This window comes from Xyrauchen texanus, chromosome 10, assembly GCF_025860055.1.
Source record: "Xyrauchen texanus isolate HMW12.3.18 chromosome 10, RBS_HiC_50CHRs, whole genome shotgun sequence".
Classification (NCBI taxonomy): Eukaryota; Metazoa; Chordata; class Actinopteri; order Cypriniformes; family Catostomidae; genus Xyrauchen; species Xyrauchen texanus.
This window is the reverse complement of record NC_068285.1, coordinates 20,709,808-20,729,520: the sequence shown is the minus strand read 5'-3', so window position 1 is coordinate 20,729,520 and position 19,713 is coordinate 20,709,808. Positions and strand designations below refer to the sequence as shown.

Here is a 19,713-nt window from a genome sequence, read left to right as displayed (position 1 = left end):
TGTAATCCGTTGATCGAAAGCTTTTAATTTGAAATGGTGTATTCTTCTTAGTTTTGAGTAAATCTCGCGAGATTTGCCGTGTCTTCTCTCCACGCAGCTTTAACGTGTGTGTAAGTTATCCATCCTGGCTCCAGGTTTGTTATCTACTTATTCTGTGTTACAGAAGCCTTTAAAGGCTAGGTCATTCATATCTCCTGAAAATTGATTTACTAATGTATTTAGTGTTGAGTCGCTTGCTTGCTTGCTCCCCAGATGGTCAATTCCTTACTAACAGATTAGTTATTCCTAATACAATTAAATAACTTTATAACTAAAGCATTGGTCATTTAACATGTGAACGTTTAAAGACGTTGCCTGAATATGATGTAGACATGTAATTAAATCCTATGGTTTTTGCCCATAGTAGAACAAGTGTCTGTCTGACGCCGATCTAAACTTGATTTGGACTAGAACTTGAAGTAGATAATAATGACATGACTTCTGATGCCCAGGTGTCTGATGCCTGTTTATAGGTTGGCACTGAAGATGGCAGAGGATGGCAGTTATCTCAACCCAGAGGAAATCTCTTCCCAGCACAATCTACCCAATATGGATCAAAACGGAGCAGATGGATTCAGTTCTGCACCTGGATCCTGTGGCCTTTCCGCCTCTCAGAGTGAGGTTCTGGAGCGCTGTCTGCATACTCTCGCTCATGCCAAGAATGACAGCCACACTTTAGCAGCGCTACTCCTGGTAAACATCAATAGCTTAAACGGGTTGTTGTTTGCTAGATTAAGTGTCTAGAGTGTTATCTTCATGGCTCAACAATAGAGCGCAACTGAGCCCACCCATTAAGTGTTTTCGCCCATTCGTTTTTTGGATTTAAAAGCATCCTTCATAAAAAGAGTTCTAAGCCATAGAATAAACCAACCAACTCCAAGGTAAATCATGCCATTACAAAATTTGATATGGAGCAGAAAATTATTTTAAAATTTACTGTTTTTGATGAGAGCATGAACTACAATCTCATGAAGCATTGCGAATGTAATCAAATTACAAACCATAGAAACAAATATGAATTTATTCTTTTAAGGTTATAAGTATATAAACCGTATATTTTAATTTTATTGTAAAATATTAAGGTAAATGGTCTGCACTTATATAGCGCTTTTTTTAACCTTAGAGGTTACCAAAGCGATTTACACTCTGTCCCAATCACCCGTTCACAAACTCGCACTCATACACCAATGGCGGCAGAGCTGCCATTGGGAGCAACTTGGGGTTCAGTGTCTTGCCCAAGGACACTTTGGAATGTGGAGTCGTGTAGGCCAGGAATCGTACCACCAACCCTGCGATTGGCAGCCGACTGCTCTACCACCTGAGCCATAGCTGCCCCCAAAAGTCAAGTTAGTCTTCCTACCCTCTCAAACTACTTACATATTTGTATATAGACCATTTCAAGAATGTAAACAAATTAATTAGAATTGTCCAAATGTATTTCCGGATCCTCTCTTTTTCAAGGTAAGTCATATCACTCCGCGCCTGTCTTTGGAATACTCTTGGGCAGTTTGGGCAGTTATTTTTCCATGTAAATATGCATCATGACAGTGCAGCTCCTATCTATCTGAATGGGGAAAGACCGAAATCTCCAAAACGGTTGGTCAAGATTATGATAAAAGAACATATTTCAAATAAGCAGTAAAATTGTATTGGTCCGAGGCGCATGTGGCGTTGGCTTCATTTGTGTGGCGCTTACTTAACTTGTGTGTGCCGGGGCTGTGGGATCTAACTCACACCGGACCCTCACCGCTCCATTCCTTGACCCGGGAAGACGCCACCAGGTAGAGACCGGAGAGAGGCATGCTCTGTGTTTTTAAGGCAGCAGTGATGAAGCTGTATTTCTTTTGCCGTTGACCATTGGCTGCCATTGGGTGTTCCAATTTCTTCCATTCAAGTGGCCCGTCTCTATTTTACAAGCAAGAAATGTTCACGGAACAGTGCTGTCACTTGATATCACCAACGAACTGTCCTTGAAATGGTCTAAGTAGTTTGATGGGGTAGGAAGACTAACTAGATTCTGTCATTCCACTATTAAACATAATCTCTAAAAATTACATTGACGTAACATAGAAGGATGGCTTCAGCAGAAGCACTTATCATTGATTAACGACCTCTGAGCTCATGATAGGTCTGTCTTAAAAGTTTTATAAGTCATGGTTAAAAGTTAAAGTAAAATTCCTTCTAGAACCCAACTGTTACGCTCTAAAAGGATGACCTGATAATCTGGGGCCTGTGTGAGTGTTTCTGGCTAGTTGATGTAAATGTATTTTTAAGCCTTGTCAACTTAAACATTAGTATGTTATGTATTGATCGGTGTTCCAGATTCTGCTGATTTTAACATATCACTAAGGTAACATTGCCTAATTGGCTTACATAGATGAGATTGAAATTTCAAGAATGACTTGATAGTCTTGGAAACAACAGCTAGAATGGGTTGAATATTATGAATAAATGCACCATGTGCCATTTATTTTCTGGCAGTTTATTGCTGATATTTAGATAAATACAGTTTGATTTAATTTTGATAAAGTATGTTGTTAGACATATTTATAATATTTGTGTCATGGCCAGTGAAAATCCTGGAAGACTAGTAAAACTGATCCACTGGGTTGACGGGCCACCCTACAAACCTCATTATTTAAGAAAACCCTCAGTAATATATCCCCTCCAATTATAACTGTAGGATGTTTTGTAAGCTCTAGTGCAATAGTTTCCTCATTTGTACTGTATCTCTTGTAGATCACTAGGTTGTGTCCAGCAGGCCAGCTAGATAACGTGACTCTACACCGGATTTTTGAAGCAGTGGGCTTGAATCTGCCCGCACGCCTCCTGGTTACAGCATTCCGTGGCAGTGACAGCTCCGGGTTGCCTCCGGAGGAGTTGATCTCTCTGGGCACTGCTCTGCTGGCTGCCCTTAGCACAGACTCACAGATGGCTGCTCATCCACAGCTCCTCAGCACAATCCCTCTGATCCTAAACATACTGGAGAATGGACCCAACTGGACAGACACACAGCCACAAACACTGGGGGAGGAATCCGAGAAGGACTCGCCATCTCAAACCATGCACACCAATGATGGTGGTCTCACAGCTACAATTCCACAGACAAACCAGAGCTCTTCATTGGACAAAGAAGCATGCACCGATTCCTCAAAAACAAGCAATGCAGATGGGCCAGATCAAGCCTGTACATCTAGGCTGGATGAGGCTTTGGCACATGACTGCTACCAAGTTCTCAACGCTGTGTGTGGTTTACCCCAAGGCAAAGAGCAGCTGCTTACCCGCAGTGTGGTTCCTGCTCTATGCAGAGCCATACTTAAGAAACAGACTCTTAGCTTTGAAAAAGGTCTTCCACTGCTGGGTCACCTCCTGTCTTCCAACATAAGAGAGCGGGCTTGGACCAGACATTCTTCTGATCTTTTGTCACTCTTGGGTTCTGTCTCTCAGAACTTCTCCAGAGCTTCAGATCATGATAAATTAGCGATGTGCTCTCAGATACCGCAGTTCCTTCCTCCACCAGGGGCTGAATCAGAAAACCAAGAGATTATGGAGATTGTAGCTAATCTATGGGCTCCCCTGCGACCCTTGGTTCAGAGTAAACTTAGCAAAGAGCAGCTTGGCCCAGTTTTAGTATTATCTGCGTGCCTGTTGGATCTACATGGCTGGGATTCTGTGGGATCTCCTAAATTCTGTTGCCTGCTGGTGAACCGGGCATGTGTGGAGGTAAGAATGGGTCTAGAAGAGCCGCCTGGCACTGAGCTTTCCCCCCAACTTCAGCACACACTTACTGCTTGCTATCGCATCATGGAGGCTGCTATGGAGCAAGCTTGCAGTCAGGGGGTGGTCCCAAATCCTGCCCAACTACAGACAGCCATTACTGGGCTGAGTCTTAAGCAGAGCAGGCAGATCCTAGGGGTTCTGGAGGAAGCCTTCTCAGCAGTAATCTATTACCTGAAGCAGGTGAGATTGTTTCACTAACAACATTCAGCATGTTTACATGCACAATCTTACATAAATTATGCTTAAACCGATAACATATAAGTTTATGTAAACATCTTTGCTTTTTCAGGGTTAGTTCAGGGTAATATTTAAGTTAAAACAATTGACAAGATCTGTAGATTTTTACCCATTATCCCGATTTTGCATTGCATGTAAACACCTTTACCGGCATTCTTACCAGCTTATAGAATGTGCATGATCGTTTACATTTTTACACCAAAAGCAGAGGATAACCTGATGATTTCAAATCTCATGTAAATGGCGATTTCCTGCATTTTCAGATTTTTTTGGTAGTTATCAGCGAATTGGTGTGCATGTAAACTCTTCGTAAAGGCTTTGTGAAATTAATATTTTAGTTTTGTGTCTTTTAGGACATGTCTGTTAGCTCTCAGGGCTTTGTGAGAGTGTACTACTAAATGTCAAAAATGTACTTTTAATGGACGCTTTCTTGAATGAGGATGTTCCCTCCCTCTAATAACCTCCTGCCTCTGACTAGCAATAGCAAGTAGAAAATCATGATTCCCGATTGTTTTGTCATTTCATGGGGTCCTTAAATATTAGATTTAGAAATAAATATTACTATTATTCCAAGTATAATTGCTTTAAGAGAAAATGACACATCTTTTACTCTAATGGAATATTAAACATAAATTTGTCCTCTTTAGGCGGACCAGTCCCACCATGATGACCCATTTCTGTTTGCCACGTTCCGCTCCCTCTGTGCTTGGCTTGCTGAAGAAACCTCATGTCTCAAAGAGGATGTTATTGGCCTCCTGCCTTTTCTCATTGGCTATGCCAAATATCACTTCATGGGAGGGAGAATAGGCAAAGGGCTTGCTGACTGGATGTCAAACATGTCCATCAACAACAGTTCCCAAGATGGGACATGGCCCAGTGAAGCTGCTTTGAGGTAAGATTTTAAAATCTAGAATCTTTATTTATCGGCACACAACCAGGCCACATTTTTCTTGATGTCGCCATAAAATGTGTGAGCAACCTAGAATTAAAGGGATAGTTCACCCAAAAATGAAAATTCTCTCATCATTTACTCATCCTTATGCCATCCCTGATGTGTGACTTACTTTCTTCTGCTAAACACAAACAAAGATTTTTAGAAGAATTTCTCCGCTCTTTTGATCAATACACAAACATGGACCAAAGTGAATGGGTGCCAAATTTATATAGCTCCAAAAAGTCAGCGTAAAAGTAATCCATAAGATTCTAGTGGTTGAATCAATGTCTTCAGAAGCGATGTGAAAGGTGTGGGTGAGCCCACTAAAGACCACTTTCACATTCTTCTTGTTTTTATTTTTTATGCACATTCTTCATGCATACTGCCCCCTACTGGGTAGTGAGATGAATTTCAAGCAAAAAAGTACTTAAATATGAATCTGTTTCTCCGCTATACCTATCATATCACTTCTAAAAATATGGATTAAACAAATAGTGTTGTATGGATTACTTTTATGCTGCCTTTATGCTCTTTTTGGAGCATCAATTTTGGCATTTGGCATTTACTTGCATTGTATGGACCTACAGATCTGAAATATTCTTCTAAATATTATCATTTGTGTTCTGCAGAAGAAAGTAAGTCACACACATCTGGGATGGCATGAGCGTGAGTAAATGATGAGAGAATTTAAATATTTGGGTGAACTATTTATTTTAGTGCCTTGCTCAAAATCACAATCGTGATCGTTCGTGGATCGCTCCTTCTGGTTACTGGCCTCAAGTCTAAACCACTACACCACACCATCCACCCATGTGTACCACATTCTCTTGCATGTTTTAAAGCTATTTATGACATTTAGGCTGTTTTTGTACAAGAAGTCGACCGATATATCGGTTTTACCGATTAATCTGAGCTGATAATTGCTTTTTGGACCTATCGGTTATCTGCAAAAATCAACACAGATGGTTGCTGATAATTTGTTTCTCCATGATACTCCATGGACTCAAAATATGAGTCCCTGGTACTTTGGGCTTGTTCTTAGTTAAAAGTCCTGCATTATGCACCAAATATTATTTTTTCCTGATTTTGGTTGCACAATAAACTCCATCTGGGATTTTATTCATTTTGGACTCCTGTTGCCTTTTTGTCTGTGCCTGACACAGTAAGGAAAGACAAAAATAATGTGTTGATGTTCAATACACTGATTTTAAAATCATCCGATTAATCGGTTATCTGACTTATTCACATTTTTAGTTATTGTTTTGGCAAAATCAAATATCGGTCGACCTCTACCAAGTACCTGACTAAATTGTACACATACTGTATGTACATTCTCCCCATTAGATATCTTCTCCCTGCGTTGTGTCATCTCTCAGCTGAAGATGGACCGAGGAATGTTCTTCTTTCTCTGGATACTCCATCGTTGCTAGTTGATTTTCTGAGCAAGGGTTGGGGGTCTACAAAAGGTCAGAGTCAGAAAAAAGGGACCGGAGACCCCAGTATGGAAACAACGTGTTCTGCTTTACTCAACTTTGTCATCACTGAGCCAGAACGTGTCAGGTACACAAAAGTCAAAACTTGTGAATTGCAATTTAACGTAGCAATGATTTTTTCTTAATGCACCGTTCCTCCTCGCCCTCAGGAGCGATCCTTGTTTTGTTGCTCTGGAGACCATGCTGAGTGAGGCACTACCTGTTCTAATTCATAAGCCACGCCTCTTGGTATTAGCAGCCAACTATTGCACTTTGGGTCTCATGATTGGCAGACTGAAACCAGCTTCTTCAGGTATACCCTTTGGCCTGGCATGAAACCACACACATTATGTAGTGTATGTTTTTCGCATAGGACTGCTAGGTTAGCAGGATGCGCAATTTTAAAGCATGTGTACAATTACAAGTATAAACATCATGTTGTTGTCTTAATGATAGGTTTCCCAAATCTTTCCAGACCCTGTAGAACCTGGTCAGCGTCGTTTCTTCTCCTCAGCTCTGTCTTTTCTCCTGAGTGCTATGCAGGCTGGACAGGCTTCTAACCCGGCACGGATCAGCGCTCTCTGGGAGGAACACTGGGAAGAGGCGGGAGAGCTCTGGAGGCTCAGTCTGCAAGCTCTGGGTGGCTGTGTTAGGGCTCAGCCCTGGATAACCTCCTTGATCAGGGAAGAAGTATGGCTACAGAGCATCTTCACTCTGCTGGGATCCAGTGGAAAGCTCCCAGACCAACAGTCACAGGATGCTCTGGAGGAAGTGCTGTGTGCCATTGCTAAGCAAAGTCCTGTGTGCCGTCATGACATTAGTGTGTTGTTGAAGACTGCAGGCTGTGGATCCCTTCAGTGTATGCCTCAGCTAAGCAGAATTTTGGTGGACTAACATCTCTATAATTCTATAAAAAGATTGACAAAGCACATAATATGTTGCCTGTTTGTCATAATAAACATACAAATTGTAATGCTGTGGTCCTCTGTGGCCAAAGTGTAAACCAGAATGTGGAATAAAAATATTTTTGCTGTTCAAGTGATTTATTGCCATTTTATTCATCATAATCTATTGTACCTACTTGTATTCGCATCCACCTCTCAATGTATTGATCTGGTATGTCCAGTAGGTGGCGTCGTTACAACAATTTAATTATTAAAAAATCGACAAATGGTTTCTTGACAAATAATATGTTTATGTAGTAAAATAGTTACTACTGTTTTGTCAACATTAAGATTTTAGTTTAGAATTTACCAAGATGTTTATGCGAAAGTATAATTTAGGTGCTGTGATTAGTCATTATTTCTTTAAAGTTTTTATAAAAATGTTTTTACTTGTGTACCTTTGTTTACTTTTTTACTTCCTCCAATTCAAGACATGTTACATACTGTTAACATTCCTTTCAATAGACACAATCATTTAATGCTTTTCCTTATTTTTCTGTTTTTTGTTTTTCTACCACCACCTATAAATGCATGTTATGCATACATTTTCAAAAGTACAAATATTCCCTGTAGTCTCTCAATAAGAAATAAGTATAAAAAATATTACATGTAGTCTCTCAATAAATAAATCACTAAACTTTTTTTATTAACAAATTGTGTTTAAAATGGTTTTAGATGGAGTATAACATGTTGTCACTGCACTGAAACATAAATTATGTGTTAGACTTACTTAAAATACATATTTAGGATTTTTGCATCACATTTTCTTTTAAGTAAATTCAACATATGGTAATTTATGTCAATGTAACTAGAAAACCTTTGTTAGTTAAACTCATGCGTATGAGTTTAAAATGAGTTCATTCGACTTCGGATTTAACAACTACTAGCAATTGGTAAAATAACATTTTATATTATTGTTTCTACGAAATTGAATTGGCTAAAATGAAAATAATGACTGATTGTAGTTCAGTCATAAAGTAAACATGATTAGGTGTAAAATTGTAAGTTCAGTTATGCATATTCACACGCACAAGAAGAAATGACATGCACAGGGTCCAAATTCACCCTAATGGTGACTTCATACAAAACAATTGTTTACAGTAAAATAACACCATAATAATAAAAAGAGATCATACTAAATGACAACTAATTAAATACCCACATAAGTTCCTTTTGTAGAGTAATGCAAATTAAGTAAAGATAAAAATGATATATTTAAATTTCTGTGTAGGTGTTATTAATTTTCTTACATAATTGATGTCAACAAATAATTTTTTTCAGTGTATTTGAAATTCCATGGCAATTACACAAAGTCTTTAATGACTCGTGGTCGCTTACTGCCATTTAGGTCCTTAGCCTAATTGTAACCTACACTGGAGGTATTGATCATAATGGACATATGTCGAGAAAATAATTCGTAACTCAAAAGATTTGTTAAATGTGTTAGATAACGTGTTTAAAATAATTATCCTAGTGATTATCCTACGCAGACAACTATTGCGTCATAATACCCTTACAAAAAGATACTAAAGATGTATTTGATACAGTATCATACCAAATATATATACTTTGATATAGTCTATATACCATGTTCATGGGCATTTTAAAGAATATCATGGTAGGCCTACTACAATGGTGCATGACCAAAAACAGTACCATGTCAAAATAATAATAATAATAATAAAATGTAGGCCTATATATCAGGGTACTTTTTGGTATTTTTAGGCGCATATATTTGTGGGCATCGATTTGATCATCATTACCAAAAATGCTGCACGCGCTATGATGCCCAAAAATGGTTGTCTGCGCGTACACGTTTCTGCATGCGCTTTATCACCCAAAATCAGGATCGCATTTGCCTTTGCCCCCTCTTTTTTGTCTCTCGCTCTCCATCAGTTGATCTCCACCTATCAGCCTACGTCTCTCTCTCTCTCTCTCTCTCTCTCTCTCTCTCTCTCTCTCTCAACTCTTGTCTCTCTTTTTGTCATTAAAACTCCCGTGACTTTCCCGCACCTCTCTCACGCACAGTCTGTTCTCTCTTGTCTTGAGTTCAAAGGACTAGAACTTCATCCAGAAACATGTTGTGGAAATCACGGACCAAGACAGAACCTTACTGCTTACAGGTAGGATTGTATTTTCAGTTAAAAGTTTCATTCGTGTTTCACTTTACAATAACTCCTATAGTTAACATGCATGAACAAAACTTGTACAGCACGTAATACTCTTGGTTTATATTCATTAAACAGAGGCTACTAATATAGCTATCTCTGAACTTATTTATGTTCACATAATGCATTATAAAAACAAATAGAACCTCATTGTAAATTGGTACCCTTTGCTTTAATTTGCATGTAGTGCATGTCACATAAATTACATACATTTAAAGAAAACCATTTAGTTTGGTTTTATATCTAATGAAAAAAATATCTGGTAGTAGTTAAGCTAAGGAAGTGTTTTTTTTTTTTTTTCTTCTTCTTCTTTTATTGGAGTAATGCAGCTACTCCACTATAAAATAGAGCTAATTGCATTAGCGTTTACATTCATTATCAGAAATGGTAAAACAATAGAAAAACTGACTTTTTTATTATTATTACTATTATCCAAAATCACATTATCACTAAGTTATAAATGATAATAAGGTGTAGAAATCTTCCAAAATAAGCAATACATTTTAAGAATAGTACTGACCTTTTTTAATAAATGAAGTGGATGAATTAATTTAAAGGAATTAATTAATGTCCCTTTAAGGTGGTCTGCCCAACCCCTCCCCTATAGTGTCGAGCCATAAGAGCGCTCGAGCGTGATTAACGGGACACTCTGATATAGAGCGTCACACAGAGCACAACACGGTTACTTTACACTCACAGGGACTTTCGGATCCTCCGTTAATGGATCAAGCACATCTATGAGAAAACTTGGGCGTTTAATTAGCTGATAGATTTAAGGAGGACAAGTCAACTTACAAAAAGTACATTGGAGCTATTTCCAGATGTTAGTCCACACCTACTCGACCATGGTGAGTTAAAGAGTGATGCAAAGTTGCTCCGGTCTGATGTGTTTGACTCTTCATTAAGATCATTGTCGTGTGATATTTAGCTGAGGTTGAAAGCTCATATATGCGTCGCATTAGCCTACGCATTTACTGGTAAGAGCAATCGGGGTCAATGTTAAGTGTGTGTTTAATATGGAAGAACTAAACTGTGCTGGAGTGTCAGTGGAAATGTGTCACGTGCTGCCATTGCTTTAAACTGAGATAACAGACTAGCTTTGTCTTATAATGTGCGTCATATCTTGCGTGTTTAACCAAGATTATCTTTAAACTCTGTGACTGAAAAAAAAAAAACATGACAGTTTATTTTTTTTTTTTTTTTATAAATAAGCTTATATGTCTCTCAGTCAGTAGCTGAAAAGCTGATGGTTTGTTCTGAATTTACTTTTTGACTTAGCTGCAAAAAAAATCAAATATTTGCCTATATGTGACAATGACAACATAATAAAAAGCTACATTGTATAACACAGAAAATTTTATAAATCTTGCTCATTATTTTGTTGTAGTTTCAGATGTTTAAAATAGGCCTAAGTGTCTTTTTTCCATTAATCATAAACCTATAAAACAATCTTTAAATTTGTAATGAAATAAAGCCTAATTGAGCATTAAGACATATGACACGGTAAAGGTCAATCTCTTAAAGGTCAAGACTCTTATTTCTGGAGATTTTGTAGCCTAATATTAATTTCTTCATTATAATTGTTTCAATAAATAATCATAATCTGCTAGTATGATTAACAACAATTAAATTCATATATAGTCTAGATATAGGCAAAAAAAAAAAAAAAAGATAGTATAGGCTAGCTTTGGAAACACTTGACATTTCAAAGTCATGTAGGTCTAAACAGAATTAATGATTCAACTGTAGTAATAACAGTATTGTAATGCCCCTCTGACATATACATTATATTTGTATTGTATACCTCAATGGGTTAGTGGGCTTACTTTCATTAAGTTATTTACAGCTACTGTTGTATAGGCTATTGGTGGGCTATAGCTTTATGTTGGAGTTAATATCGACATTCCCGTGATAACTAAATGTCTTTTCCTCCCCAAAGGACCGTGCCGACGGACTGTCAAGCTCCTCTCCGAGCGGCCGTCTCTCTCAGCTCTCCTCGCTGAACCAGGCTGCCTATTCCTCGGCTCCCCCTCTCTGCCACACTCCGGCCTCCGACTTCCAGCCGCCCTACTTTCCACCTCCATACCCCCAATCCTCGCTCTCTTACTCTCAGAGTCAAGACACCGGATACCCGCACTTATCGGACCCCTATCCGTCCATCAACTCGCTCCATCATCACCAGCAGGCAGCGTGGCATTCTCAGCGCTCGCGCTCAGAGGACGCGGGGCTTCTGTCGCAGTCACACCGGGCGCTGAGCTTAGACCCGCGGCGGGAGTATCCGGGCGTACCGCGGCTGCTCCATCATCATGGACTGGGTGAAGGAGCAGCGGCGCTGGGTGAAGGCCCTCTGGGAATGCACATAGTGGGTCATCACGGTCTGGACGACATTCAGGTGAGTTTAACCACTTTAATCTTGAACTTTCTCCTGTTTCCCCAATGTCACGAGCTAGTAAAGAATATCGTCCAATCACAAAACACAAACTAGCAAATCCTGGAATTATTTGTGCTGTTGTGATTAAAAAGGGTCAAACAATAGGCTATGTTAGAATAATAAAAATGTTTGTATGATTCTACAGCCTTTAAGGTGTTTCTTATTTATTTCGTGTTACGTTCAGATTTAGCTTTTCGTATAGATAATTTGTGTATGCTATTTATTTTTTATTTATTTAAATAGGTTATCCACGTAACTTTTTCTCGAAAGACTCTAACCAAAAATTCAAAACGCTGAATAGGCCTAGCTAATAAATAATAACGTTTTCATAAAACGTCAATAACATGAAACGGTTACATAAATATTTAAAGAGTGTTATTGGAATAATTTCCCCCCTATTGCCCGTTTGTTCTGGCGTGAAAATACATTTTATAAGTTTGAATAATGTTTTTATGTTTTTATTTTATTTTTTGGCGCTCGATGCGGATAAAATATTTACATTGAAATACTAATTTTGTGTAGTAGCAAGTCAATTCTATATTGTCCTCTAAAATGCTGGTTAAAAAAATAAAAATGTCCTACCAATAAAAAATAAAAAACAGATTTTATACAGAATAAATCACATATCCTGTGAAATCAAGAAAGAAAATTACATATTTAAAAAACATCAACATTTATTTGAAAATGTAATTCTTTTGATTTTCAGCTGTAGCTATGACTGATGTCTGTTCTTTCACTTCTGCGGCAGGTGCACAATGAGTTCATGCAGTTTATCTGTCAGGAAGCTAATAGCGCGTCCAATCGGTTTCCTCGGCAAATTATTCAACAAACAACTCGACCCCCTTTGATCATATGCATCCAGCATGTCTGAGAACTGAATTTAGACGGAACAAGTGTCATAGTTTAACTCGCCATAAATCAAGCTGCAAAGAAGCAGGGTTTTATTTATTTTCGGTCAGATCTGCGACTTTAAATAATGTAATAATGTTAGGGTATAGCCTATTGTTTTACTAAAACAATTATTTCAGTGTATAATAGCTAATGTGAAATGAAAGAAAATAAATTCGACCCTGTGTAAATTTAAGAAGGCCCTATCATACAATCATCGTTTTTAGTCAGATCGTATTTTTTGTGTTAGCAGATTAAGCAGTGGTTTTAGATTAAATAAGGAAACAGACTGTCCATCATATTTGACTAATTGCTATGCTGTCTTTAAAATCATAAAAATGATCAATTGTTCCATAAAAAAATATCACAAATCTGCTTTTTAATTATCTTTTCTGTGCACCAGGATTCAGCAACCTAACTGGATTTATGAGCCTAATAATGCACATAAACATGTTCATAGTCAATAGTTTTTTAATGGGAATATTTTATACTGGGTCATGCCCAAATACCTGTCATATCCTTAAAGGCCCTGATTTTGATGTAAATGTGATCATTTAACAAATAAATAACCTGTTATTCTGCCTCTTAAGACTGACTGGGAAATCGTTAAACAGTAAGAACCAATGGCATGCTCTTTTGTTTTAACAGGGGATGGAGGAAGCATCAGCTTTGGGAATCCTGGACCATTCTGTTATCAAGAAAGGTGAGAGTTTGTGGTGCATAAAGTGAGAGGATGACCTCTCCGGCTAGAAAAGGATTTTATGTAGTGGTGCTCAACCATGAGACATTAAAGGATTCAGACACAAAGACAGACACACACACACACACACACAATAATTCTGCTCTGCAATTTCATTTGAAGTCGAGAAATCCTGTAGCACTCTGTTTCACCCTTAAGGCAGTTGCTGTTAATGAACTGTTCATGGTCATATGAGAGAAAGAGAGGGATAAGAGACAGATGAAACGGAAGTGCAGGAAGAAAGCAGATAATACATGTATAAAGAATTCAAAGCATTATTATTTCTTTCCACTTAAAATGAAATATATAGTGTTTTTATGTACAGGGAATGGATGGTTAATAAGAACTGCTGTTTGAAAACATTTTGTTCTGGCTCAGTGCAGTACAGCTTTTATCAATTACGTTTCCATTTATTTTAGATTGCATTTATTTTGAGCAGTAGCCGAATGGAATCAGAACAGGGCAACAGAATGGATCAATTTTACACTCATGGGTATAGGGAGATTTCACGGCCGCGCGCTCGGAGCCTGTTTGTGTCCGCAAATCAGTGCTGCGCAGCGGGGAGTAGCGAAGACACGCCCACCGCCCACAGCGAGCCAGTACTATAGCTTACTTTATCTGTACAATAATGGGTATAAATAATGTAAACAGTAACACCATGCATCATATGCCAATCTGCGGAAAGAGGGAGGAGATATGATCTGCGCACACAGGAGAGAAATCATACAACTGACCAGTAGCTGTAAAATAAACAATATTATAGATAGATACCTTTCAAGTAGATTTTTCTACCCAGTTAAACAAATTAAAATAAGTAATGTTGAATGATTATACAATCAGCTTTATAATGGTTAAATAGCTAACAGCCTCCTTTTCTGTTTTGATGTTCCTTTGATTGAATTCCTTATTTTCTACATTAGAATCTGTAGCTTAATTTAATAGTCAGATTTTTAAATAGACAGATAACTTTAATTACAAGCACAACAAAACATCAAAATGGTTGTGTGCACAACAGATGGACTAAAGCTTTTCCCTAATGGAGATGCAACACCCATTTAAAAATAAGAGTGAGAAACAGAAATGAAACACTGTTTCACTGAGTTAACAGATGTCAACCTGTGGGAGTGCACACAACTAGTGTCTTGTGACTAAGAAGGTTTTCATAACAGAAGTCTGAATCCAAAAGTACAAATTATCACATTTTTATAAATCTCATCACTTTGGTTTAAATAAGACCATTCTGGCACACATGCCTTAACCACTGTCTCTTTGTATCTCTTTCTTCAGTTCCCATCCCTTCTAAGCTAAATGGCTCAGTGGTCTCTGCCTTATCCCTCACTAAAGAGGGGCTTGGCTTGGGGTGTGTGTCCAACCCTGCTGAAGTTTTCTGCTCTGTTCCTGGTCGCCTGTCCCTCCTTAGCTCCACCTCCAAGTACAAGGTCACAGTTGGAGAGGTGCAGAGACGTCTAGCACCACCTGAGTGCCTCAATGCCTCGCTGCTTGGAGGAGTCCTGCGCAGGTAAATGGAAGGGAGGGAGGAGAGAGAGCTCTAATGCGCATTAAGTAAATAATGAAACTAAGACAGCATTAGACACAATGAATGCAATTATCACATTATTAGCAATGTGTCCCAAATGTATAATAGCCATGAATAATAAACATGAATAATATACATTTATGACATTCCTATAATTAAACGATGTCATAATTTACTCACCTTCATGATGTTCCAACAATAATGGCTTTATGTATTCCATGTAACACAAAAGGAGTTGTTACAATGTTAGATTGCAGTCACCATTCCAAAGAAAGTAAATGGTGGCTGAGGTATGATGAATAAATGATGAAAGAATTTTCATTTTTGGATAAACTATACCTACTTTAAAGTAGGTAAAACTGAGGTAAAACTACACTTCTCAGTTAAATGATTACCAGAGCTACTTTTAACAAGCAATTATTGTCTTTCAAACAGTAATATTTTCAAATATTACAAAAATGTGTGGTACAACTACCCAGATGTCTTCTACAATATAAATATTAGGCCTAGTAAGGTCTTTATTTTGAGTGTAAGGACAGAGGGGTGCTGCCTGAAGGCACAGCAGATGGTTAGGACACATCTGTGAGGTGTTAATCTTTCTACCTCTCTTCCCTCAGAGCCAAATCAAAAAACGGTGGCCGTTGTCTGCGAGAGCGTCTAGAGAAGATCGGTCTCAACCTGCCTGCCGGTCGGCGAAAGGCAGCCAATGTCACACTCCTCACAGCTCTGGTGGAAGGTAACGAAACATTTAATAATAACCAGACACATATTTTATCAGATTACCTCTACTGCTGACACACTGCCTCGTACCTGCTGCAGTAATTGTCCCAAACACAGCATATATTAGCCAACGCATGCCATTATCAGTCACGGAGGTAAGCATATGAGAACGTGAATGTACACGTGAAACAAAAACCTCCAAAGGAGTGTTAACTTATAAGTTGCAACACTATGTAAGGAGTCATTTTCAAATGTAATAGCCTATTATCATCTCAAGGTTTCAGTCTATCTTCCCCCTTTCTTCTCAGGTGAAGCGGTTCACCTCGCACGGGACTTTGGGTATGTGTGTGAGACTGAGTTTCCCGCCCGGGCCACAGCAGAATATCTGTGCAGACAGACGGACCCAGATCAGTTGCCCACAAGACGCAGTATGCTGCTGGCCACAAAGTGAGTAATAGAGATTGGAGAAGGGGTTATAACACACTTTGTTACACAATAGGGGAATTGTTTAGGGATGGAAGGAATTGGATTTCTCTAAAATCTTGTTTACTGCCCTTTGAACACTTTAGAAGAAGTAAAACCTTTATATTTAGATTATAATAAAGAAATCTGAATGACATGCTGGAGATGATTGAATGTGTATATTCTATAAATAGCAGAATAGCCCTGAAGAAAGGCTGTACTTCTGGCTGGACATATTGTAGCATCACTTTACCACACAGAATTTAAAGTCAACATGAAATGGCATTCGCCATCCATGTTACTTCCATAATATTATGTATTTCAGAGTGAAACAGTATTCAACCAGGGGAAAAAAATGCAGGACGTGACTTTTTTTGTATTTTTGTATATACAAAAAAAATTAAGATACCACTGGAAAATGATAAGTTTTTCTGGATTTACTATTTATAGCTATGTGTTTGCATAAAATATTTTTTTTTGTTTTATTCTATAAAGTATTGACAACATTTCTCCCAAATTCCATATAAATATATTGTCATTTAGGGCATTCTTTTGCAGAAAATGACAACTGGTCTAAATAACAAAAAAGATGCAGTGTTTTCAGACCTCGAATAATGCAAAGAACATATTCGTATTCATTTTTAGATGGCACAATACTCGTGTTTTAAATTATGAAGAGTTCAGAAATCAGTATTTGTTGGAATAACCCTGATTCTCAATCACAGCTTTCATGCATCTCGGCATGCTCTCCGCCAGTCTTTCACATTGCTGTTGGGTGACTTTATGTCACTCCTAACTAAAAAAAAATCAGCAGCTCGGCTTTGTTTGATGGCTTGTGGCCATCTATCTTCCCCTTGATCACGTTTATTTACGTTTATGTATTTGGCAGACACTTTTATCCAAAGCGACTTACAGGGACAATCCCCCTGGAGCAACCTGGATTTAAGTGCCTTGCTCAAGGACACAATGGTGGTGGCTGTGGGGATCGAACCACCTTCTGATTAACAGTTATGTGCTTTAGCCCACTACACCACCACTGATCACATTCCAGAGGTTTTCAATGGGTTCAGGGCTGGCCATGACAGAGTCTTGATCAGGCGATCCTCCATCCACACCTTGATTGACCTGTCTGTGTGGCATGGCGCATTGTCCTGCTGGAAAAAACAATCCTCAGAGTTGGGGAACATTGTCAGAGCAGAAGGAAGCAAGTTTTCTACCAGGATAACCATGTACATGGCTTGATTCATGCGTCCTTCACAAAGACAAATCTGCCCAATTCCAGCCTTGCTGAAGCACCCCCAGATCATCACCAATCCTCCACCAAATTTCACAGAGGGTGAAAAGGCTTCTTCAGGTATCCATCTAACCATTAGATGACCAGGTGGATGATCGGTGATGATCTCGGGGTGCTTCAGCAAGGCTGGAATTGGGCAGATTCATCTTTGTGAAGGACGCACAAATAGCACAGGATCCATTTTCAGTTCTCTAATTCTCACTTTGTGCTTGCGTATCATTAGCAGACCATATTTTCAATAGGTAGAAAAATGTATTTATGTAAACCAATTTAATGGTGATTTTTAGGGGTATTGTAGTGACGTACACACTCTCACCACTCTGTCCAAATCTACAGGGAGATCTGCAAGGAATTTGTGGACCTGATGTCCCAGGACAGGTCGCCGTTGGGCGGCAGCCGCCCCACCCCCTGCCTGGAGCCCGGGGTGCAGAGCAGCCTGACCCACTTCAGTCTCCTCACCCATGGTTTCGGCACGCATGCCATCTGCGCCGCTCTGTCGGCCTTCCAGAGTTACTTGCTAGAGGCCCTAAAACTGCTGGATAAAGGAGAGGGAGGAGGGAAGGGCCACCACGACAAGGAACTGAAGCACCGTAAATGAACAATTCGGAGAGAGACAGTCCTCCCTCGATTTTAGGAGTGTATGAGTGTATTTATGTGTATGAATGTGTGCGTGTCTGCCAATTCATGTGCAGCGTCTTGCTGCTGGGTCCAGATTTCAGTCATCCACAATATTTCCAGATACAAGCTTGTACTGACTGGTTAAATTTGTCTCTGATGAAATCTGGGGTCTCCGGAGAGATGCAGAAGATGCCACAATTCTTGATATGTGCCACATGTGGACCACAAACTCCCACTGGAACTTAGGTGATGAGATGACTGACTTAAATGGGGCCTACATGGGTTTCTCTATTTGTTCTCTGGAGACTGCAGCCAAGAAACCAATCAAATGAAAAGAAAGATGGCACAGACATTTAAGATTGGAGGTGGCAAAGTAAATTAGGTTTTGACAAATTAATTTGAAAATCTCATTTTGTACTTCATGTTGTATGTTTATTATCAATGTTACTGTTATTCTTATTGATGTATTGCAATGTAAATGTAATATATTATTAAAGCAAAACAAAAAAATAATGCAACTGCCTTAGAACGTAAATCTTAAACATGCAGTGGGGTCCAAAAGTCTGAGGCCACATCCACACTAATTTGTTTTAAGTTATCTAATGTCATAGTTTCCCAAAGTATGCGGTAATGGAGAGCATTTTTGAAAAATGATGTTCCAGTGTGGATGAGGTGTAAAATTAGCTAAAACAATTCATTTTTACAATGCATTAATACACGGAAATGTATTAGTGTGGACGTGGCCTGGGACCAGATCTTCTATTTTGCATCATTCTAATGTAATACTAAATATTTATTCAGAAATTATATTATCAGCATAACAAATTGAGTGAGAAGTGTAACTGAAAATGTGAGTACATTTCAGAACTTCCAGGGATACATTTTGTCCAGTGGCGTAGCTAATGGTGGTCCCGGTGGTCTTTGGCACACCCAGAATATTAGAGATTATTCTTTGGCTTCAAATAACATTTTTTGTAAAATAGTAAAACAATTGCATAAATTCTGATTTATGAACGTGTGAAAAAACAGTTTGACTGCGCCGTTTCTCGGTTAAGGACAATTTTGTTAAAAAAAAATTTGAGACCCATCCAAAAGTAATTTCCTGGCTACACCCTTGGTTTTGTCCCCATTTTGAGTTAATGGGAATGCTCTAAAGCTAGCATGGACCACAAGTTTGTGCAAAACTTGATTTATCACCTCAACATGGTTTGAGAATGTTGAAAAAAATAATAAAATTGTGCGCTTCAATGGAAGCAAGGAAATCTAACATTTATACAAAGGCCACAAATTTACTTATCTCTTAGTAACCCAGAAAAGGTGCAGAAATGTAAACATTTCATCTTTTTACATTTTCTTGGTTTAAAATGTTAAAACACTAAACATCCAAAGCTTTTATTTTCAGATATAAATGAAAAAAATAAATAAACAAATTGGACCCCACAGCATTTCT

General features: G+C 38.5%; 2 protein-coding genes across 5 annotated transcripts; both read left to right on the top strand.

The window, feature by feature from the left end:
• Positions 1-40: 40 nt before the first annotated feature.
• LOC127650533 (neurochondrin-like) lies at positions 41-7,561 on the top strand. Of its 3 annotated transcripts, none has more exons than XM_052135996.1 (7): positions 41-134; positions 513-732; positions 2,779-3,999; positions 4,704-4,948; positions 6,335-6,550; positions 6,633-6,775; positions 6,938-7,561. In XM_052135996.1, exons 2-7 carry the CDS (start codon positions 526-528, stop codon positions 7,354-7,356), a joined length of 2,451 nt encoding a protein of 816 aa, XP_051991956.1. In that variant the 5' UTR covers positions 41-134; positions 513-525; the 3' UTR covers positions 7,357-7,561. The 3 variants fall into 3 exon arrangements, with proteins under 3 accessions (XP_051991956.1, XP_051991954.1, XP_051991957.1); XM_052135994.1 differs by having other exon boundaries at positions 88-134; positions 492-732; XM_052135997.1 differs by having other exon boundaries at positions 88-134; positions 492-732; positions 6,919-7,157.
• A 1,881-nt stretch (positions 7,562-9,442) lies between these two features.
• On the top strand, positions 9,443-18,844 carry LOC127650539 (transcription factor AP-2-epsilon-like). Of its 2 annotated transcripts, none has more exons than XM_052136006.1 (7): positions 9,443-9,529; positions 11,514-11,966; positions 13,542-13,596; positions 14,920-15,151; positions 15,787-15,905; positions 16,198-16,336; positions 17,982-18,844. In XM_052136006.1, the coding sequence occupies exons 1-7, from the start codon at positions 9,485-9,487 to the stop codon at positions 18,241-18,243; spliced, it is 1,305 nt and encodes a 434-aa protein (XP_051991966.1). In that variant the 5' UTR covers positions 9,443-9,484; the 3' UTR covers positions 18,244-18,844. The 2 variants fall into 2 exon arrangements, with proteins under 2 accessions (XP_051991966.1, XP_051991967.1); XM_052136007.1 differs by lacking the exon at positions 9,443-9,529 and adding an exon at positions 10,255-10,422.
• The last annotated feature ends 869 nt before the right edge of the window (positions 18,845-19,713 follow it).

Coding starts and splice junctions, on each gene's coding strand:
- LOC127650539 (XM_052136006.1), top strand. CDS start 9,485: ATGTTGTGGAAATCACGGACCAAGACAGAACCTTACTGCTTACAG. Junction 9,530..11,513: donor CAGAACCTTACTGCTTACAG/GTAGGATTGTAT, acceptor TCCTCCCCAAAG/GACCGTGCCGACGGACTGTC. Junction 16,337..17,981: donor AGTATGCTGCTGGCCACAAA/GTGAGTAATAGA, acceptor CCAAATCTACAG/GGAGATCTGCAAGGAATTTG.
- LOC127650533 (XM_052135994.1), top strand. CDS start 499: ATGCCTGTTTATAGGTTGGCACTGAAGATGGCAGAGGATGGCAGTTAT. Junction 733..2,778: donor CTTTAGCAGCGCTACTCCTG/GTAAACATCAAT, acceptor TATCTCTTGTAG/ATCACTAGGTTGTGTCCAGC. Junction 4,000..4,703: donor TAATCTATTACCTGAAGCAG/GTGAGATTGTTT, acceptor TGTCCTCTTTAG/GCGGACCAGTCCCACCATGA.